This window comes from Dasypus novemcinctus, chromosome 23, assembly GCF_030445035.2.
Source record: "Dasypus novemcinctus isolate mDasNov1 chromosome 23, mDasNov1.1.hap2, whole genome shotgun sequence".
Lineage (NCBI taxonomy): Eukaryota > Metazoa > Chordata > Mammalia > Cingulata > Dasypodidae > Dasypus > Dasypus novemcinctus.
In genome coordinates, this window is record NC_080695.1 from 38,114,409 (window position 1) to 38,138,027 (window position 23,619).

General features: G+C 42.4%; 1 protein-coding gene across 2 annotated transcripts in view; it reads right to left on the reverse strand.

Annotated features, from left to right (window-relative positions):
* SCNN1B (sodium channel epithelial 1 subunit beta) overlaps nt 1–23,619 on the reverse strand; it is a 67,219-nt gene that overhangs the window by 19,619 nt on the left and 23,981 nt on the right. Inside the window, exons 1-2 of one of the 2 annotated variants that reach the window (XM_071211248.1) lie at nt 22,337–22,398; nt 1,059–1,377 (exon numbers count right to left, since the gene is read on the reverse strand). In XM_071211248.1, coding sequence (XP_071067349.1) covers nt 1,059–1,369 — 311 coding nt within the window. In that variant the 5' untranslated portion in view covers nt 1,370–1,377; nt 22,337–22,398. Of the gene's footprint in view, nt 1–1,058; nt 1,378–22,336; nt 22,399–23,619 lie in introns of those variants that run through there. The other variant, XM_058286278.2, reaches the window with a different exon arrangement.

Consider the following 23,619-nt stretch of genomic DNA (forward strand, 5'->3'; position numbering starts at 1 on the left):
CAGAAGCCCTGTGATGACCAAAGAGGGGCTTTCTGATAACTTTTGGACAAGAATGTTCTCTGTGGCTAAGTAGCACTGGTCCTCCTTTTAAATTTTTGAATGTGCCAAGGTGTTCTCATCCCAGGCCCTTTGCACAAGCTGTGTCCTCTGCACAGAGCCCTCTCTCCATTCTGCCTGGCTAACTTCTACTCATTCCTTGGGGCATTCTCCTCTGACTAGTTTTAGGTTCCTTTGTATGTCCTCTTCAGAGGCTTTACCATCGAGTGAGGGAAGGGGCAACATGGCAAAGTGGTTAAAAGGTGGCATCAGATCAGACCCAGGCTCAAATCCCACCAGTGCCCACTGTGAGTCCCTGGCCAATTAACTCACCTTTCTGAACCTCCATTTCCTCACCTGTAAATTGGGGCTGCTAGTCAGCTGTCCAGATTAGAAGGACATAAGTTATCCAGAGAATATTCAACCTACTGACTGGCATATCGCAAGCACTTGATGCACAATTACTATTGCTTTTTTTTTCCTTCCAATTATTGCAATGATAAGTAATTCAGTATTTGTGAGAAAAAGATTGCTTTCTCTGCTAGGGTAGGAAGAGGGAAGGGGCTTTGTTTTGTTCATGGTTGTACCCCCAGTGCCTGGAATAGTGTCTGGCACAGAATAGGTACTGAGTAAACACATCTGGAATAAATGAATAGGCACGCCTGAAGACAGGGACTACCAGATATTTTACGTCTAGGGAGTGCGTGAACTTTGGTTCTTACTTCCTGTAAAAGGATGAGAGTAAAGGGAGAAGGAAAGGAGGAAGAGAAGAAAAGGGAGGGAAGGAAGGCTAGAAAAGAAGGAAAGAAAAAACAAGACAAAAGAAGAAAAGAAAAAGAACGAGGAGAGAAAGGAGAGAAGAAAAGGGAGAAAGAAAGAGAGGAAGGGAAAGAAAAGGGAAGAAAGGCGAGGAAAGGTAGAAGGAAGGAAAAAATGAAGAAAGAAGAAAATCAGACAACGAAGGAAAGGAAGAAGAAAAGTTTTGCTGCTGCAACCAGCAGTGCGCACAGAGGATCACTTGCCGGAAGGGGCTGGCGTTGCAGATGGTGACGGCGGGAAAGTCCATGGCCTTGAAGCCGACGGAGAGGGAGACGCTGACTTCCCAGTTCAGGTAGGTCTGGATGAAGACGCCCCACTGCCAGCAGACGAGGGAGGCAAAGAGCAGGGTGAGCACGAACCACGTGGCCTTCTTCTTGGGGCCCTCGCAGATGATGCGCTTGGGGCCGTGGGTGTTGGTGTTGTCGCAGTACCACACCAGCAGCTCCTTGTACGTGTAGCCGGGGCCCTTCTGCAGTCGGTGCAGGCACTTCAGCAGGTACTTCTTCACGTGCATGGTGGCACCTACACAGACAGGGGGCAGCCACATCAGATGCGGTGCCAATCTCAGGACATCCCAGCTGTGGCCCAGAGCATGGGCATCGGAGACAGGCACATGGGACTGCACATCCCAGCCCTTCCACTCCTTTCCTCTTTCAGGCCTTCCTTCCTGTCATCCATGCGTCCATCCACACACTCACTCGCCCGAACACCCCTCCACCCACCCACCCATGCATCCGTCCAGGCATCCAGCCATCCACCTGCCCCTCCACCCATCCGTCCATCTAGCCATCCACCCACCCATCCCTGCATCATCCACCCATCCACAAGCATTTGGTGAATGCTTACTCTACAGTAGGCATGGAATTTGTCCCTCTGGACTCAATGATGAGCAAAACTGTCGAAGTTTCTACCCTCTGGGAATTTCCAGCCTAGTGGGCAATTATTTAGACTCTCAACTTCTCAGGTTCTCCATATGTAAAATGGGGATAATAATTGTCTCTAACTTATAGGATTGTTGAGAGGGTGAAATGAGGGGATGCAAAAAAAGTGCTAAGTATAGTGCCTAGCACAGACTACCTGCTCACTATGTGAGCTGCCATCATTAGTGGTGAGTGTGTGAGATGGATGTCAGTCCTTCAAAAACGTCAATTACGAACCGTGACAGGAAGGGTTGGGAACCTCAGCTGCAAGATGCTAACGGCAGTCAAGGATGATGGTTGAGAGTGAAGAGTCTTCAGGTATAAGCTACAGACTATGGATAGCAGTAACATGGTGACAGTGTTCTTTCATCATCTAACAAATGTGCCACAACAACTAAGGGGCTGGTGGTAAGGTAATGTATGGGGATCCCGTTCCTGTATGGCATGCACGGTTGTTTCATAAACTCACAACTTCTCTAATATAAAACAACAACAAACAAATACAAAGAGTGAGGAATCTGGAGTGAACCCTCTGACTCTGAATCTCAGCTTTGCCGTTTACAGCTGCATGAGCTCGAGTAGGTCATCCGACCTCTCAGCCTCACTTTTCTCATCTGTACTCTGGGGATAATAGCCTCCACCTCACAGTGTGTTGTGAAGACTGAAAGAGCGAAGTCGGTGAAGTGTGGGTAAATGCCAGGCACCTAAGGGTCAGCTCTTGTCATTAGAAAAGCGGACCTTTCTAGTCGGGAGAGTCCTTGGGGAAGCGAAGGCGCAGCTGGGAGTTAGAGGAGGAGTGGGGAAACTGGGTGAAGAGGAGACAGGGAGGGGATGGCATGAAAAAGGCTGGACGGGGGAGCGGGGCCTCAGCTGGAAAAGGGTTGGGTTTTGACCCCAAGAGAATTGGAACCTTTGGCAAACTTCCACCCCTAGCTCTAGAGGTGGTCGTGGGAGTGACTACATGGCCAGTTTGGACCACAGGGACTGGATTCTTGTATTTTATGCTGGAACAATGAGGAAAGAGGCCTCTCTATTAGCTACGACTCCTGAACCTGCTTGAAAATGAAGCCAACATAGAGGGAAGCAGAGCCACAAGCTGGAGAGAGCTTTCTGACTACATAATTTGAGCGCCTGGCTCTAGCCATGCCCGAAGCCATTATTCCTGGACTCATCAGCTATGGGAACCAATACATTTCCTTCCTTGCTTAAGCTGATCCAAAATAGGTGTTTGTTACTTGCAGCCATTAGAATCTTGACAGAAAAAAGAAACACACTCTGTTCTGTCTGGTGTCATAGTTACTTGTGCCTGTATCTTCTCATTCCCACAAGAGCAGAAGCTCCCAGAGGGTAGCAGCTCTCTATCCCCACCCAATGGCCAAATACATAATGCTAGACCTTTATATCTAAACAAAGAATTAAAAGTTTCCCAATCATATTCACATCTGACCTAATTTTCTAACCCAATAATGTCCCTCGCCTTTCCTTACTGGCAGGCAGCCTGGCCAAAGCAGGTTTCTTTCCCCTCCCCTCCCCTTCCCCTCAAGCCCACCACCTTGCTCTCAGATGAGAATCAACGGTTCCATGCATGCCCAAGCCATCACGGCTGTAAGATGAAGTTTACAGACTAACCTGACCCTCACATTTTCCTAGAAGGCTCATGCTCTATTCTAAAATCATGAAATAATAACAACTACAAGTGCAACCTCATAGTAAAGAGTGTCTTTCATGAGCAGGCACTGTGCAGAGTGCTTCCTGTGTCATTTCATTCTTAGATATTGTTCTCCACTACCACAAACTTGAAAACAAAAGGGGCTTCCACTGTCTTGTTCAGTCCAGCACTCCAAGTGCTACACATTGTAGAAGAAATAAAATAAAGGGCTCTCTGACGTCTACCCCTTTGAATTATCATTTAATCATTCTGGTTAGGTCAAAGAGAAAGTCTGCTTGACACTAACAGGTCCTTAGTACCTCTTGCTAAGCTCCCGGTTTAACATGTACCTTGTCAGGCCACAGTATCTGTCTAGAATGAAAACATGCTGTTTTCACTGGGTTCATTTTTAAGGGTGAGCTTCTTTTTATGGCAAGAGTTACTGGTCTTTGCTTCATGTATTTTTAAAAAGCTCAAGTTTAAAAAAAAAGAAATAGATTTAAAGAAAAATACGCAGCAAAATTTGTAAGAGTGGCAGGCAAATATCCGAAGTTTGTTAAATCCTAACTTAGCTATTAATTAGTTCTGTCCCTTGGGTTATCGACCAAGTGAAAATCAATAAATGCTGCACGTCACTTTAGGTTGTTCCCACCAGATTATCACCCCCGAGGTGATTGGGATGAAGGCACAGCGAGTGATAAAAGGGTTTAAATCAGCTTCCAGGTTAAACCAACCCAAACAAGCAAAGCGGAGATTGAGTCCATCTATATAAGCAGAAAGAGTGGGTACCATCATGCTTCTGAGTCACAGATTGGTATCTTGAACTCGTGGTCAATGTTCCTGGCAGCAAATGCAAAAACGATAAATGCTGTGTACAACTGTTTTCTTATAAAAGAAAATAATCTGCTCACTTTCAGAGGCAAACATTTTCCTGAGATTTGACTCACATATTACAGTGTCCTGGTGGAAGGATAACTGAGAGTCCAGTGCTTGTCTGTACTTATTATTTTACAAAAGACACATAAATGCTATTTGCAAGGCCAATTCTTACATCTTCTTTCTGAATTAAAGGTTGCAAATGATGACCCATGAAATGTTTTGGGTTTGTAATTTTTTGTTGTTGTTACACAGTGTTTCTTTTCTTTTTTTAAAAAATAAGGGGAGGAGCAGGTGTGGCTCAAGCAGTTCAGTGCCTGTCTCCCACATGGGAGGTCCCGGGTTCGGTTCCTGATGCCTTCTGAAAAAACAAAAACAAACAACAAACAAAACAAATGAGAAAACCAACTCAGGGAAGCTGATGTAGCTCTGTGATTGAGCGCCAGCTTCCCCCCACATACGAGGTTCCGGGTTCAATTCCCGGCCTCTCGTACCTCAAAAAAAAAGGGGGGGGGGAGCAGGTGTAGTTCAGTGGTTGAGTACCTGCTTTCCATGTACAATCCCTGGTACCTCCTTAAAAAGTAATCTTAAAAAACCTAGCTTATTGAGAATAATTCACATGCCATACAATTCACCCATCTAAAGTGAAATTCAATGGATTTTAGTACATTCACAAAATTGATCGTAATTATCACCACGATCAATTTTAAGACATTTTCATCACCTTCCTTTCCCCTGCAAAGAAACCTTATATCCATTGGCAGGTCCGATAATTTTCTCCACTCACTCTAACTCTCTGCAACTACCTGTGTACTTCCTGTCTATATAGATTTGCCTATTCTTGGGATTTCATATGAATAGACTCATAGGCTATGTGGTCTTTTGAGATATTTTACTTAGCATAATGTTCTAAAGGTTCATCCAAACTGTAGCATGGATTAATATTTCATTTCTTATTGCCAAGTAATATTTCATTTTATGCCCATACCACATTCTGTTTACCTATTCATCTGTTGATGGACATTTGGGTTGTTTTCACTTTTTGGCTATTATAAATGATTCTGCTACAAACACTTGTGTATAAGTTTTTATGTGCACACATGTTTTTGTTTCTATTGGGTATATACCCAGGAGTGGAATTGCTGGGTGATACTGCAACTCTATGTTTAACATTTTGAGGAAACACTAAACTGGTTTCCTAGAGGCCAAACTAACTATCCCAGCAGCGTTTGAGGCTTCCAATTTCCCCATATCCTTGTCAGCATTTGTTGTCCTTCTGTTTGCTTATAGACATCCTAGACAATGTAAAGTGGAATCTCATTGTGGTTTTGATTTGCATCTCCCTGATAGCTGATGAAGTTGAACATCTTTTCATGTGCTTATTAACCATTAGTATATCTTATTTGGAGAAAACGTATTCAGATCCTTTGCCCTTTTTTAAAAAAATTGGGTTATATGTGTTTTTATTATTGAGTTGTAAAAATTCTTTATATATTCTAGATACATGTCTCTTATCAGATATATGATTTGTAAAATTTTTATCCCGTTCTATGGGTTGTCTTTTTACTTTGTTGATGGTGTCCTTTGTAGTACAAAAGGTTTTTAATTTTGGTGATGTTAATGTGCCTGTTTTTCTTTTGTTGCTTATAATTTAGCGTCATACCTAGGAATTGCTGAATCTAAGGTGACTAAGATTTATGCTTGTTTTCTTCCACAAGTTTTATAGCTTAGTGCCTGCATTTAGGTCTTTGGTTTATTTTGAGTTAATTTTTATGTTTGCATGTGGATATCCTGTTTTCCTAGCACCTTTTGTTGAAAAGACTATTCCATCCCCCATTTAACTGTCTTGGCACCCCAAGTGCTTTTTTTAAAAAAAATTAACTTAAAGAAAATCTAAAGAAATTGAGGATGTCATATTAATCCCTAGAGTCAACTCAATCTCAGTCAAAATCCCAGAAACTTTTTGTAGAAATGGGCAAACTGACTCTAAACTTTATGTGGGAATGCAAAGGACTTAAAATAGCGAAAACACTTTTGGAAAAGAGGACCAAAGTTGGAGGCCATATACTGTTATCAAGGCTTACTACAAGGTACAGTAATCAAGAAAGGGTCATTTGGAGTAATGATAGACATAGAGATCAATGGACCATAATAGGGAGCCCAGACACAGACCCACAAAGGTGCCAAGGAAATTCCATGTAGAAAGGATTTCAACAAAAGATGCTGAAACAAAAGGATGTCCATCTAACAAAAAGTTACACCATATACAAACATTAACTAGAAATGGGTCATGTGTGGAGCTGGCCGATGCACAGTGCTGATGTGCGCAAGGAGTGCCGTGCCACACAGGGGTGTCCCCCGTGTAGGGGAGCCCCATGTGCAAGGAGTGCGCCCTGTAAGGAAAGCCGCCCAGTGGGAAAGAAAGTGCAGCCTGCACAAGAATGGCACCGCACACACATGGAGAGCTGACAACAACAAGATGACGCAATAAAAAGAAACACAGATTCCCAGTGCTGCTGATAAGGATAGAAGCGGTCACAGAAGAACACACAGTGAATGGACACAGAGAGCAGACAACTGGGGTGGGGGAAGGGAAGAGAAATAAATAAAAAATAAATGTTTAAAAAAACAAAACAAAACAAAACTAGAAACAGGTCAAAGGCCTAAGCTTAAGAGCTAAAAATTACAAGGTTTCTAGAAGAAAACAGGAGAAAATATGTGTGGCCTTGGGGTAGGCAAAGATTTTAAAGATAGGACACTAAGAGCATGAATCATAAAATAAAAAACCTGAAGAACATACTCCATCAAAATAAAATCTTCTGCTCTTCAAAAGGCACTGTTAAGAAAATGAATGAGCAAAAAAAATGAATGAGAAATATTTGTAATGCATATATTTGACAAAAGCTTGTGTACAGAATATATAAAGAACTCCTACAACTCATAAATAAGAAATTAACCCCCCCAAAATGGGCCAAAGTTTGAAAAGACACCTTATAAAATAAGATAAATGAATGACCTTTAAGTATCAAAGAATGGTCAACATCATTAGTCATTAGGGAAATACAAATGAAAACCACAATGAGATACTCACCCAGTAGAAGGAGTGATAATACCTAGCATTGATGGGAATGTGGAGTAACCAGAACTCTCATACATTACTGGTTGGAATGCAAAATGATAGTCACTTGGAAACTGTCTAGCAGTATCTTATATCTTATAACATAAGATGGACACTTATCATATTCCACTTTGATTTATTCAAAAGAATTAAACATATGTTCACACAAAAATATGTGCATAAATTTTCACAGGAGCCTTATTTGTAATAGCCCCAAACTGGAAACAATCCAAATGCCCATCAACAGGTGATGAATTGTGGCAAGCACACACAATGGAATACTATTCGGCAATAAAAAGAATGAACTACTGATAATCTACCATGACATGGATGGATCTTCTGAGTAAAAGAAGCTAAACACAAAAGAGTAAATACTATATGTTTCCATTTATAGGAAGCCCTAGAAAAGAGGAGCCAATCTATAGTGACAGAAAACTGACCAGTGACTGCCAGGGCTAGATTGAGTAGCAGTATGACTTGGGAGACACACAAGGGAATCTTCTGGAGAATATGCTGACAATATTTTGTATCTTGAGTGGGATGGTGGTTAATTGGATGTATACATTTGTAAAAACTCATCCAACTTTATACCTTTTAAGGATGCATTTTATTGTATGTAAATTATATCTCAATAAGTGCGTTTTTAAAAAAAATCCATGATTTAAAAAATGAGGTCTCACATTTTAAAAATTTGGATTTTCTTCATTTTTTGAAAGATGATGGAGCGCCTTAGTTTGTTCCAATTCTTCCCATTCCCTATTGTTTTACACCCAGCCCATTTTATTCATTTTTTTTAATTCCCCATTTTGGCATACATGGACACCTGACTTTGTGACCCTTGTAAATTGTAGGTCAGATGCTTTCTTGTGCTTATTTTTGTAGCAGAACCTCAATTACCCAAGCTTATCAGGGAATAAAAGTTCTGGGTAGCTGGATTTTTATAGCTATTTGAAGGTTAATCTGCAAATGGATTTGACTCTGGATTATTGAAAACTCTCTCATGTTCATGCCTCAGCACATGCCTGCCTCTTAGTTCTCATGCCCCACTCCTGGCTTTAGAGCCTGAGATAAAGCTTACAGTCCAGTGAGAAATGGTGAAGGAGAGTTCTAGTGGAGTGGTCAGAAGCTCTTGGGGACCAGGCCCTGCCCTGGACACAATTTCCTTTTATAGATTTAAATATTTCTTATTTAAATTCTCAGCACCCAGATTTTGGTCTCTATATACCATTTCCGACTGAAGGAACCAGGACTTCTTGGAAAAATGGCTGATACCAGTGTGGGTGCAGGAAATATCCAAGATGAGACTGGGATAACATAGCAGAAAGCAAGGAAGGTATCGAAGATTACTGGGACTGACCAAAAGGACTCCTTGAAGGGGCTCTCACGGGTAAAGTTAGGGAAATTTGAACATCTTAAAAAAAAAAAACCGCAATGAATTCAGACATTAAATTCACAAAAATCCATGAGTTCATAATGATAACAACAAAGGGGGGAACTAAGTAAAACATTAATGCTACTAGTAAATAAGTGTCATGAATAAATGGGTCCCATGCAGGTTGTTTTATGTGGCATTGGGAAAATTGTAGCTATTATGTTAGTAAACTCCTGAATTGACTGCAAAGATCTGCCAATTAGATCTGAAAACCCAGCCCAAGACTGGTTTTTGTAGAGTGCTGGAGCTAAAAGGGGTTTTTACATATTAAGGAGCTGTTTGGAAAAAAAAAAAGATGAATATGCCATAAAGTTTTATTATGTGACCTGTACAGCTAAACTACTTATTATCTGGGCCTTTTTTTAAGAAAAAAATTAAATTTCATACTTTTAACATATTTTCAAGTTTTGAAGCAATCACAAACTTTCAAAAAATTTAAAAATACAGTACGGTAATTTTTTTCCCCTAAATCATTTGTGAGTGAGTGAGTGAGCTGATGTATTATCACCGTTAAATTTTTTAGTGTTTATCTCCTACAAAAAAAGACATCCTCCCACATACCCATAATACAACCATCAAAATTGGGAAATTAACATTGATACATTACTGTGATCTAATTCTCAGACTGCATTCATGCTATGCCAGTTATCCCAATAATGTCCTTTACTATAAAACTTGTATTTAGTTGTCATGTCTCTTTAGCTTTCTTCAATTTGGAACACTTTCTCAAAGTGTTCTTTTATTTTCATTACTTTAACTTTTTTTTTCTTTACTGGAGAGGTTGTGCATTTATAGAACAATCATGCATAAAATACAGGATTCCCATATATCACCCCACCACCAACAGCTTGCATGGGTGCGGAACATGCTACAATTGATGAGAACATATTGTATTAGTAACTAAAGTCCATGGTTTAACTTAGGGTTTATTGTTTGTGTAGTGTAGTTCCATGGATTTTAAAAAAATGTTTATTCTGATACATATATAAATCTAACATTTCATTTGTTAATCATATTCAGATATATATTTCACAGCACTGTGCTCACAGTATTATATTATCACCACCATGCATCAACAAAAACATTTCCACCATTCCAAATAGGGACCTGTTCATTTTAAGTCTTAACTTCCTATTCCATATCTCTACCCCATCCTCTGGTAATCTATATTCTAGATTCTGACTCTATGCGTTTGCTTATTCTAATTGTTTCAAATAGTGAGACCTTTTGTGTCTGGCTTATTTCACTCAACATGATGTCCTCAGGGTTCATCCATGTTGTCTCATGTGTCAAAAAGTCATTCCTTTTTGTGGCTGAGTAACATTTCATTGTATGTATATACCACATTTGTTTATCCACTCATCAGCTGATAGACCCATCAGCTGATAAGACGGGTTGCATCTTTTGGCAATTGTGAGTAATGCTGCATGAACATCGGTGTGAAAATATCTGTTTGAGTTCTGGCTTTCAATAATTTTGGTTATATACCTAGTAGAGGACTTGCCAGGCCGTATGGTAATTCTATACTTGATGATTTGCTTTTCCATTTGTGCAAAGAGGGATATTGGAATTTTGATTGGGATTGCATAGAATCTGTATATCTTTGGGTAGAATTGACATCTTATGATAGTCTTCCAACCCATGCAAATGGAATGTCTTTCCATTTATTTAGGACTTCTTTAATTTCTTTTAGCAATGTTTTGTAGTTTTCTGTGTACAAGTCCTTTACATCCTAGAGTAAATTTATTCTTAGATACTTGATACTTTTAGTAGTTATTGTGAATGGAATTTTTCTTAATTTCTCTTTTTAATTGTTCATTGCTTGAATTTAGAAACACTGCTGATTTTAGGGGGTTGATTTTTTACCCTGCCACTTTGCTGAATTCATTATTAGCTCTAGGAGTTTTGTTGTGGATTTTTCAGGATCTTCTTTATATAGGACCATATTATCTGCATACAGGGAAGTTTTACTTCTTCCTTTCCAATTTATATGCCTTTTATTTCTTTTTCTTGCCTAATTGCTCTGGTAAGAACTTCCAGAGTAATGTTGAATGACACGGCTGGCAGTGGACATCCTTGTCTTGTTCCTGATCTTAAATGGAAAGCTTTCAATCGTTCCCATTAAGTAGGGTGTTAGCTGTGGGTTTTCATATATGCCCTTTATCATGCTGAGGAAGTTTCCTTCTATTCCTAGTGTTCTAAGTGATTTTATCATGAAGGGTGCTGGATGTTGTCAGGTACCATTTTGTAACAATTGAGATGATCATGTGTTTTTTTACTTCATAATGTTAATGTGGTATATTACTTACTTGATTTTCTTATGTTGAACCAACCTTGCCTATCAGGAATAAATCCCACAAAGAAGTGTATACTTCTTTGACTATGCTGTTCAATTCAGTTTTGCTGAGGATTTTTGCATCTATATTCATAAGAGATATGGGTCTGCAGTTTTCTTGTAGTATCTTTATCTGGCTTTGGTATGAGGGCGATGCTGATCTTACAGGATAAATTAGGGAGTGTTTCTTCCTCTTCAGTTTTTTGGAAGAGTTTGAGCAGAAATGGAGTTAAGTCTTCTTGGATTGTTTGGTAAAATTCCCTTGTGAAGCAATCTGGTCCTGGGCTTTTCTTTGTTGGGAGGCTTTGATGACTGATTCAGTCTTTTTATTAGTAATTGGTTTGTTAAGATCTTCTATTTCTTCATGAGTCAAAGTAAGTAGTTTGTGTGTTCCTAACAATTTGTCCATTTTATCTAGGTTATCTAATTTATTGGCATACAGTTGTACACAGTATCTTCTTATAGTCCTTTTTATTTCTGCAGGGTCGGTAGTAATGCCTCCCTTTTCATATCTGATTTTCATTATTTGCATCTCTCTCTTTTTTTCTTTGTTAGTACAGCTAAAGGTACTCAATTTTATTGATCTTTTCAAAGAATCAAACTTTTTATTTTATTGAGTCCCTCTTTTGTTTTCTTTGTTCTCTATTTCATTTTTCTCCTCTCTAATCTTTGTTATTTCCTTTCTTCTGCTCAAGTTGGGTTTGATTTGCTTGTCTTTTTCTAGTTCTTCTAGCTTTTAGATTAGGTATCTGATTTGAAGTCTTTCTTGTTTTTTTATATAAAATTTTATTGAAGTATATGATACAAACATTCACATATATAAGCAATAAGAGTATAGTAAAATCTGTGACCCTTACAAAACAAACATGCATATCATCATACAATGCTCCCATACATCACCCCGCCACCAAAACCTTGCATTGTCGTGAAACATTTGTTACAAACTATAAAAGAGCATTGTCACAAATATTACTACTACTAAATCTTACATTTGGTATATTTCCTCCAAACCCACCCAATTTTTAACACCCTGTATTAGTATTATATACTTGTTACAGTTCATGAGAGAATGTTCTCATCTTTGTCCTGTTAACCACAGTCCATCTTCCACCACTGTATTCCCTGTGTTATACAATGCCATGCTTTGTACACTTCCTTCAAAGTGTATACTCAGTGGCTCTCATTTTCAACAGAGTTGTGCTGTCATCACTTCAGTCAATTTTAGAATGTTTTCATTACATGAAAAGGAAAAAACCCATATCCCTTTATACCTCCTTATTGTTGTATTTTTGAACCTTAAAATTGATATAAAATATTTTCTTTGCAGTTGCTTCAAAGATATTACAATATTACCGTTAACTATCATTCATAAGTTATACTAATTATAATTTTCTTGTATATCACCATATTCTTCACTTTGTGAAAGAAGAACATTCTTATATTTATACTATTAACCACAACCACTATGTTATATATTCCCTAGACTATTCTCTAGCTTCCTTTCAATTGATGTTTACATCCACAGACTACCCCATTCAGCCACAATCACATTTATGAAAGAGCAGTATTAGTTATACTCACGTAAGATACTTGCTGTATACTCTAGAGTTTACCTCCATGAGTTTACTCATCATAATTAGTTTATATTAGTGAGACCATACAGTATTTGTCCTTTTTGTCCTCAAGGTTCATCCATGTTGCCATATGCATCCCAATTTCATTTCTTCTTATAGTTGAGTAGTATTCCACTGAATGTATATACCACATTTTATTTCAGAAGACTTGCCAAAGTCTTTTGAAGAACAAAAGTGTTTAATTTTGAGGAAGTCCCATTTATCTACTTTTTCTTTTGTTGATCGTGCTTTGGGTATAAGGTTTAAGAAACTATGGCCTACCACAAGATCTTGAAGATCTTTCCCTACATTTTCTTCCAGTAGTTTTATGGTTGTAGTTTATATATTTAGGTTTTTGATCCAGTTTGAGTTAATTTTTGTACAAAGTGTGAGATAGGGGTCCCCTTTCTTTCATTTAGATATGGCTACCCAGTTCTCCCAGCACCGTTTGTTGAATAGGCTATTCTGGCCCAGCTGGGTGGGCTTGATAGCCATGTGAAAAATATTGACTGTAGATATAAGGGGCTATTTCTGAAGTCTTGATTTGGTTCCATTGGTCAATATGTCTATCTTTATACAGATATTTTTGGTTCTTCAGGTCCCCTTACCTTTCCAAATATTTTGATAATTGGCATTCCCATTTCTGCCAAATAGGTTGTTGGGATTTTTATTGGGATTGTGCTGAATCTGTAAATCATTGGGTAGAATTGACACTGTAACGATGTTTAGTCTTACAATCCATGATCACAGAATGTCCTTCCAATCATTTAGGTCTTCTTGGCTTCTTTTAGCAATGCTTTATAGTTTTCTGAATATTGGTCTTTTATGTCTTTGGTTAAGTTTATTCCTAAATATGTGATTCTTTTAGTCACTGATATAAACGGAATTTTTTCTGACTTCCTTCTTAGATTGTCCATCAGTAAAGTACAGAAATGGTACTGATTTTTGCATATTAGTCTTACATCCTGCCACTTTGCTGAACTCATCTATTAGTTCTCATAGTTTTGCTGTGGAATTTTTGGGATTTACTAGACACAGGATCATATCATCAGCTAATAGTAAAAGTTTTACTTCTTCCTTTCCTCTTTGGGTGCCTTTTATTAATATTTCTTTTCCTTGCCTAATTACTATAGCTAGAACTTCTGGCACAATATTGAATAATGGTGGTGACGGTAGGCATCCTTCTTTTGTTCCCGATCTCTGCAGCAAAGCTTTCATTCTTTCACTGTTGAGTACAGTGCTAGCTGCGAGTTTTTCATATATGCACTTCCTTCTATTCCTATGTTTTGGAGTGTTTTTTATCACAAAAAGATGCTGTATTTTGTCAAATGCCTTCCCTCTTTCATCTTTTTAAAATGTAAGCGTTTAGAGCTATGAATTTTCCTCTCAGCACTGCCTTTACAGTACTGCATAACATTGAGTTACGTTGTATTTTCATTTTATTCCTTTTTTTTTTTAAAGATTTGTTTATTTATTTAACTCCCCCACTCCCCCGGTTGTCTGTTCTCTGTGTCCATTTGCTGCGTCTTGTTTCTTTGTCCGCTTCTGTTGTCGTCAGCGGCACGGGAAGTGTGGGCGGCGCCATTCCTGAGCAGGCTGCACTTTCTTTCGCGCTGGGCTCTCCTTACGGGGTGCACTCCTTGCACGTGGGGCTCCCCTACGTGGGGGACACCCCTGTGTGGCGCGGAACTCCTTGCGCTCATCAGCACTGCACATCAGCACTGTGCATGGGCCAGCTCCACACGGGTCAAGGAGGCCCGGGGTTTGAACCGCGAACCTCCCATGTGGTAGACAGACGCCCTAACCACTGGGCCAAGTCCGTTTCCCTGTATTTTCATTTTAATTGCCTCAAGATATTTCCTAATTTGATTTCTGATTTCCTTTTTTTTTTTTTTAAGGAGGAACCCAGGACCTTGTATATGGGAACGAGGTGCTCAACTACTGAGCCACATCTGCTCCCCTATGAGAGTTGGCCTTCTTATTTATTTGTCTGTTTTGTTTGGTTTTTAGGAGATACCAGGGTTCAAACCCAGGACCCCACACATGGGAGGTAGGCGTTCAACCACTTAAGCTACATCTGCTCCCCTGATTTTCTCTTTAATCCACTGGTTGTTTAAGAGTGTGTTGTTTAATATCCACATATTTGTGAAATTTCCATTTCTCCCTCTGTTATTAATTTCTAGCTTCATTCTGTGTGGTTGGAGAATATACATTGTGTGATTTCAATATTTTTTAATTTATTGAGACATGTTTTGTGACCTAGATGTGGCCTATTCTGGAGAATAATTCACATACACTCAAGAAGAATGTGCATTGTCTGTGTTGGGTATGGTATTCTATATATGTCTGATATGTCTAGTTGGTTTAATTCATCATTCAATTCTGTATTTCCTTATTGTTCTTCTGACTAGATGTTCTATCCATTACTGAGAGTTGTGTGTTAACATCTCCTACTGTTAAAGTAGCTGTCAGTTTCTCCTTTTAAATCTTTTCATATATTTTGGGGCTCTGCCTATATGTGCACATACATTTATAACTGTTATCTCATCCTGTTGAATTGACCTCTTCATCAGTATATAATGACCACCTTTGTCTCTTATAGCTGTTTTTTTTTCTTTCTAAAGCAATTTTATTGAAATATTCTCAAACCATACAATCCATCTAAATTGTACATTCAGTGGCTTTTGGTACAATCACAGAATTGTGCATTCATCATTGCAATCAATAATAGAGAATTTTCATTACTCCAAGAGAAACTCCCTACCCCCTAACAGTCACCTCTCAATCTCTCTATTCTTCCTCTGCCATATATAACTGCTAATCTAATTCTGTCTCTAAATTTATTTATACTTACATTTTGTATAGATGGAGTCAAACAATATGTAGTACTTTGGCTTTTTTTCCCCCTCCCTCTCCCAACCACCCTGCTGTTTTGTGTTGTCTGTGTCCATTCACTGTGTGATCTTCTGTATCTATTTCTCTCTTTTCTTTGTCTTCTCTTCTCATTTTTCTTCTCTAGGATTCACTGGGATTCAATCCTGGGGACCTCTGATGTGAAGAGAGGTTCCCTGTCACTTGCACCACCTCAGTTCTGGTTTCTGTTGTGCCTCGCCTTGACTTTCCCCTTCGTCTCTCTTTTTTATTGTGTCATCATCTTGCTGTGTGACTCACTTGTGCGGGCACTGGCTCACCATGCAGGCCCCCGTATGGGCACTCATGTAGGCACTGGCTTGCCATAAGGGCAAGCTTTTTTTTTTTTAGCAGGAGGCCATAGGGACCGAATCTGGGTCCTTCCATATGGGAGGCAGAAGCCTAACCACTGGAGCCACCAGGACCTTGGCTTTAAGTGTAACTTCGTAACTGTTTTTGACTTAAGTCTACTTTATCTGGTATTAGTAAAGTCACTCAAGCTTTCTTTTGGTTACTACTTGCACGGTATGTTTTTTGTTTTTTGTTTCCCCATTCTTTCACCATCAACCTACTTGTCCCTTTTCAAGGTGAGTCTCTTGCAGACAGCATATACTTGGGTCATGCATTTTAATCTATTCCGCCAATCTCTGCCTTTTGACTGGAGAGTTTAATCCATTGACAGTTAAAGTCTCTATTGATAATGCAGGACTTTCTTCTGCCAATTTGTTTATTGAGCCTTTTTAAGTCATACCCTTTTTCTGTCCCTCTCGTCCATTAAAGCCTACATTTATATCTATTTGCTTTTTTGTTTTGTACTATATTGAGTGCCTTCTCATTTCTATCTGGATATATTTTGCATCTGTTTTCCTTGAGGTTACCATGGGATTAAAATTTAACATACTATATATATAACAATCATATTTGGTTTCATACCAACTCAACTTCAATAACATACACAAATACTTTTCAGTCTGTCCCTCCCATTTTTTTGGTACTTGTTACCACTTATATCTCTGTACAGTGTATGTCCAAAAACAAAGATTTTTCATTACTTTTTGTGTATTTGCATTTTAGCACTCTAATTTATCAGTGTAATTTATCTTATTCCCGCTCTTCCCTGAATGCTGTGCAGTGTTCTTCTGGCCTCTGGAATTTTACAATAGTTGTTCCAGTTGTTTAATAGTTGTTTTGTGGAAGGCCTGAGTCCTGGAGCTCCCTACTCTGCCATCTTCCCTGGAAGTCTCCCCTACCTGGGCCTTTACAGAAAATATTTGCTGACCCCTGATTTACTGCATCGTGTATGTTTGCATGAAATAAAGAGAAACCTATAAAATGTGTTTTCATATAAGTATTTGTAAGTTTGATTTTGTTCTTTTTTCCAAAAATACCTGTTAATTCAATGTTTCCCAAATGTCAATCATTTGCTTTACCACCTGCATGATTTTTGCTAAATCCTTGAAGCACTTGTTCATTACTTAATATATGATATTACATCCACTCATTAGTTTTTATGAAATAAATTTAGCTTCATCCAAAGCAGTGCTATGAATACTAAACAATACTATATCTGTAAAATAACAGGCTTGATGTGCTAAGATATTTCTTTCACATTAAAATAATTTCTGATCTATTTAAAAAGGGTCTCTCTGCATACCACTTAAAATCATCTTGCTTACCACGCATTAGGAAATTCTCTATTTATTGTTTTTCACCTGGCTGAAGCATGTGCAGGTCCAAAGACACAAAGTCACTCCAAGGCATTTCCTCATGGAGCTGCATGTTACCCTCTTAAGTATGCTAGGATTGGTTTAATCATGCCCAGTTCACTGAGCAGTGACTAAAAGGCAGAGGGACTTACCCATGGTGACAGTGAGTCAGAGCCAGTTCTGGAAATAGAAACTCTGTCACCTGGCTTCCAGCCACCTCTCACCAACTCTCTTGGATGTTACACCTGACCTCTTGCACCTGCTCTGGTCGGTGTCGTGGAAATCTGAGGTGTAGCAATAGGGCTGGCTACCTACTCTGAATGCACTTATGCATCTTGTTCACCCAAGGCCACAATTCACGGACACCTAGGGGTTCTCCCCTAGAGACACACTCGGCGTGACGAAGGGAGATACTGAGAAAAGTGGCTTCCTCCACAGCCTTTGAGGCAGGGTGGCTGCAAAGGTCTCAGAGCTGATCAGAGATGGGCAGTGAGTGCCAAGGTGTATTGTCAGGTGAGAGACAAGTAAAGGCAGAACAGTAGCTAAAGCCTGCATCCATTTGTGTAAACAAAGGAAAAGAGAAGCAGAGGGATCTTGGCTTGTGTGTGCAGAGACTATTTCAGGGGAGGGGCATGAGAGAGTGGTACATGGATTGCCTTCAAGAAGGAACACTGGGCAGGCAGGGGACAGGCGGGGAAGGAACCTTTATAAAATGAGCTATTCCTTTTGGATTTTGAACCTATTCACTTATTCAGCCAGCAAATCTTTATTTAAAGGACTTACTGTGTGCCCAGCACTCACTAGGCATTTTTGGTATTCGTCTGTGAACAAAACAAGAAATAAATCCCTGCTTTTGTGGCGCTTATATACTGATAAGAGAAAAAAAGAATAAAATATTATTAAAAAGAGCAACTGCGTTTAAAAATTTGTACTGATCAGACTTAGGTTAAAAGCTCTGTCTGGCAGCCATAGACTCACAAAGATTCAAACGCTTTGTAATAGCAAGTATTGGCTGAGATTTGGGGAAAAGAGCCTCTTTACATGCTGATGGGGCTAAGTTGGTGCAGCCATTTGGAGAGCAGTTTGGCAGTCCTTGCATTTAAAATGAGACCACCCGGGACCCGACAGTTCTCCTTCTTGTGTGTATCTCATTGAAGGACATAGTAAGGATGATGACTTCAAACTGAAACACCCTCAGACTGGAAACAGAAGGTGGAGGAGCAGCTGACTGCCAGGCTGCTTGTGGGATTAAGCCGCAGAGAGCGGCTGGACTAGGGCAGTCCCGACAGGCGAGCTGCAGGCGAGCTGACATGTTAGTGCCCTTAGCCTTCGGGAGCCTGGGCCGGGTGGGGCAGCTGGAGCACCCCCTCCTCCCAGCCCAGTGCCATCAGCCAGAAGCCACCTCCCTTCACAAGGGCGCAGGATACAGACATGCTCACTTTCTGCTTGCCCTGGCGTGGAAAAGGTTGCCAAGAACTGGTTTCAAAAAGCTTTAAAGCTCACTCCAGCCCCGAAATGCTAAGAATCTGTGGCTGCCAAGCCCATGTCTCCTCCAGGTTCTTGGCGGCCCTGTCACGGATGTCCCTCTCCCTCTCTCTCGAGGACTCTGATTGCCTCTGCCCCATGCTGGTGTCCAGGCGGTGGCCACACTCCTGCACGCAGTGGCGATGACCTTGGGGGTCACTGCCCCACATGCTGGGGTGGTGTCTGGGGAGGGGCTATCGTGCAGTTGACCTACACTTTCGCTTTGGGGCGGGGCGGCCCTCTCATTCCAGGGCGCAGGGAGGACCCTCAGAGGGCAAGGGGGGATTTCCAACCACAGCACAGGACCCAGGCATGACTCACATCCTGACCGGGGGCAGAGGGTACAGAGTGTGGAACCCAGCTCTGCTGTGTCCTCAAGGAAGGGGCTCAATCCAGGGTTTCTTTTTTCAAAGGCCTCTCTCTCATCTGTCAAATGGGGATAATAGTATTGCTGCCTTCTAGGTTGTTGTCAGGATTCAGCGAGCTAAGCATGGGAAGCACATTGCACCGTGTCCGTCGGCAGTCAGGACTGAGGCACTGCAGCTGTGGTTACTATTATGGGATTGCTCACAATGACCCTGCGTGTTGGGACTGGCATGGAGAAATGGCCACTGGAGAAGGGGGCCCCAAGCTCTGCTTCTCGTGGGTCTGACTCCTTCCCTGGTGGTGGTGGTTGGGGGGAGCTGCAAATCCCATGACACCCGAGGTTACAGCCCCAGGTCCCCAGCACCTGGCTTTCCCAGACGACTGGGACAGCTACAGACAGCAGCCCCTGAGCCCCAGGCAGCCCGAGGCTGCTCACCCCGATGAGGCCACCTCCTCTACTTGTCCCCTGTGAAGGAAAGGCCCGTGGGAATAAACGGGTGGCCTCCACCGCAGTGGGACCCTCACCCCATCCAGCAAACGCCCTGGCCTGGCACACCTCTTTGGGGGCAATGGGGAGCCTGAGAACTCAAAAGCTCCTCTGTAGGGCTGATTTCGCCCCTGTGGGTTTCCCCACAAAGCCCTTTCCTTCACCCACGCCTCAGGCTGGTGTCAAGTCCATCTACCCCCTTGCACGGCCAGTGCCAGCCTGCCAAGGAAGCGCGGGCGAGCCAGAACGCAGGCCCGGCACGCAGACGTGCTTCCGCCGGTGTGCCGCCGGGTGCATTTTGGCAGAGAAGCGGCGTGGGTTCCCTGCAAAAGGCTGTCGAGCTGAGGGTCCTCTCCCCCCGGTACCTTCCTTCTTTAAAACCCAGGACAGACTGAGGATGTCACAGGTGCCAGCACTTTCCCTTTGTCCCCAGGCAAAACAAAACCATCTTTCCTGATGGGGCCTATGAAAAATGAACTTTGCGATCTGGGATATTGGGAAAGGAAGGGGGTCCATTAGGGCAACGTGGCTGGCACTGAGCACGGCCACGGAGACCTTCGAGAAGGAAGCCAGCGTGGGGGTGGGGCAGGGCAGCGAACGGGCAGAGACCTGCTGCCACCCTCACCCTGACCACCAGGCTGGCTGGGAGACGCTGCCCGCTTGCCAGTCTGCACACTGCCCACCAGAAGCAGCCCTGCTGGGCGTTCTGGCTGGTTCTGGGATGAAAGGTGAGTGATGAGGGGTGCCAGGCACGTGTTCAGAGCCTGCGGGGTCTCACTTGGCAGAAGGCCCTGGGAACACCTTGTCTGGGGCTGCAGAGTGGACCACAGCTGAGGATCTCCCTGCCCTCAGCAGCTCCAACTCCGGAATCTAAGCCCAGGTTGGCGACCTGAACCCCGGTCTGGACACTCGACTGTCCTGAGCACGGCGGGCACAGGATGCTCCCAACCTGCCAGCTCTGCACGGAAAAGCCCCTGCCCCTCAGGCACCAAGCTTAAAGCAGCACCTGAAGGAGAGGGACATTTGGGGGAAGTGCGAGTTGGTTCCAGCCCAGGCCTTCCAGCTACTTACTCTAAAGGCCCTTACGCTCTCTGCCTTAGAGGAAACTGCTGAATTGTCAACACTGCACACTGGACTGACGCTCCTGGCGGTGAAGAGGGCAGGAGCCGCCGCGGCCTCACGCCTGGTCCTCTCCCTAACCATCGGGAGCCCAAGGATGGCTGTGCAAGTTGGGCCCCAGCAGAGACTGCAGGGAGAGGTCAGGGGCCCCAGGACCGCGTCCCCATACGGGGTGCCTGTTTAGTATCTTGCTCAGGGCTCACCGCAGCCTTCGGGGGCTCCAGGATCTGCCTGGAGCCACAGTCACCAATGTTTGGCTGTGCTGGGCCATATTTTCCAAAGAAGAAAGTCTTCTACCCCTTGGTGGGTCTGTGGGGGTGAATTTCCCCCAATATGGAAAAATCCAATAAAGATGGAATTTGCGGAAAAGACCTACTTATGCCCTACAAGCTTTCCTAGGGGTGTGGCTCAGAGCTGGGGAACTGGAGCCAAGACCCTGGGGTTTGAGTCCAAATGTGCTGTATAACCTTGGGCCAGCGGCATGGTGTCTCTGTTTCTTCATGTCAACAATGGGGACAATATCCCACCTATCTCCTCAGGTTCTTAGAACAATGCCCAGTTCACAGTCAGCACTAAAAGCTCTTATTAGCTTTTATTCAGATTGATTTCCAAGTACAGAAAGAGAACTGTAGTGTTTAAGATGTATATGGGAAACGGACTTTGGCCCAGTGGTTAGGGCGTCCGTCTACCACATGGGAGGTCCGCGGTTCAAACCCTGGGCCTCCTTGACCCGTGTGGAGCTGGTCCACGCGCAGTGCTGATGCGCGCAAGGAGTGCCCTGCCACGCAGGGGTGCGCAAGGAGTGCACCCCGTAAGGAGAGCCGCCCAGCGCGAAAGAAAGTGCAGCCTGCCCAGGAATGGCGCCGCCCACACTTCCCGTGCCGCTGATGACAACAGAAGCGGACAAAGAAACAAGACGCAGCAAACAGACACCGAGAACAGACAACCGGGGGAGGGGAGGGGAATTAAATAAATAAAAATAAATCTTTAAAAAAAAAAAAAATGACATTATGCCAACCAGTCCAATGCCATTCAACTCTGCGGTGGTGACATGTGGTTGGTATTCGTGTAGGGTGATTTGGCACGAGGTATGGCCTCCAGGTGTAAGTGTTGGGGACCCCAAGGCTTGGGCCCGGGGTGGTGTGCTGTGGCCCCTCACTTGGTCAGAGGGGGCAGGGGTGGTGAATTTTAAAAGTAGTGCAATTCCACCTTTTCAAAATGAACTTAAAAGTAGGGTACAAGCCTTCATACATTTTCCCATCAGAGGTGCCAGATTGGACCTAGCACTTTGATTCTCAATTTCTGTTCATCTTTTTTCAAAAATTGGAAACATTTTATTGTAAACGTTTTCAAACATCTACCAAACTAGGGAGGGTAATAGACTAACTCCCCAGATAGCCAGTCCCCAGATGTAGCAATCTGCTTACCTTTGCTTCATCTGTCGCTTTTCTATTTTCCTTCCTTCCTCCATCTCTCCCTTCTTTCCTTCTCTCCCTTTTAAAGCAAATCCTTGACATTGTGTTATGTGTCTCTCTAAAAAAGAAGGACGTTTTCTCTTGTAATTACACCCACAATTATAACGCGTAAGGAAGTTAACCATACTGGGAGCTCATGATTTTAACAGTGAAAAATTATAAAATTAAAATTATAAAGAGGAGAAGATGACCACATGACTCCGGCTGCACTTTCTTCAAACTTTGGGACACCCTGAGGGTGCCACAGATCTAGACCCTGCCCCATGACCGTTCATCACCTGCTTCCTTACTGGCACTTTTACCAGCTCCAGCCAAGAGCACTGAGTCTAAAAACAAGAGCTGTCTCTTTAAAGACCCGCATATCTGTAGGGAGGATTGTTGACAAAGTTGGGAGACGAAGTCAGCCCTTTCAGAGGCCAATACGATAATCCAAAGTCGAAACAAAATCTCAAATACAGAGATCAACTTAAAAATCTCGCTTCAAGGGGAGCAGATGTGGCTCAAGCAATTGGGTGCCCACCTCCCACATGGGAGGTTCTGGATTTGGTTCCCAGTGGCTCAGAAAAAAGATGAGCAGATGCTGCAGTGAGCAGACACTGCAGATGTCGCAACTGCTGCAGTGAGCTGATACCACAAATGCCACAACCAGCAGATGCCGCAACTGCTGCAATAAGCAGACACTGAAACCAGGAGACGATGCAACCATTAGGAAGCAGAAGTGACTCAAGTGGTTGGGTGCCAACCTCCTGCATGGGAGGTTCTGGGTTCAGTTCCTGGTTCCTCCTAAAGAAGATGAGCAGACACTGCAACGAGCAGACAACACAACCAGCAGACACTGCAACCAGCAGATGGCACAACCAGGAGGGAGCAGAAGTGGTTCAAGTGGTTGGGTACTTGCCTCCTACATGGGACATCCTGGGTTCGGTTCCCAGTGGCTCCTAAAGAAGATGAGCAGACAACGAGCAGACAGATGAGGAAGCCATCAGTGGTGGTGGTGGTGGGATAAAAAAAGAATCACTTCAAAATTAAATGTTCAAACTATGGTGGTGAAACTGTCATCCAGGCTTCTGAGGCATTTATCAAAATGTGGCAGGACAGGACTTTCGTGTTCAAAGGCGACCGGACCAGCTTCCAGGTTTTAGGGACTGAGAAGGTGAGTCTGTGTGGATGGCTTGTTTCTAGCATCTTCTGACCTGCTGGGTCCAGCTCACACTGGAAGGCTGAAGAAGCTCCAA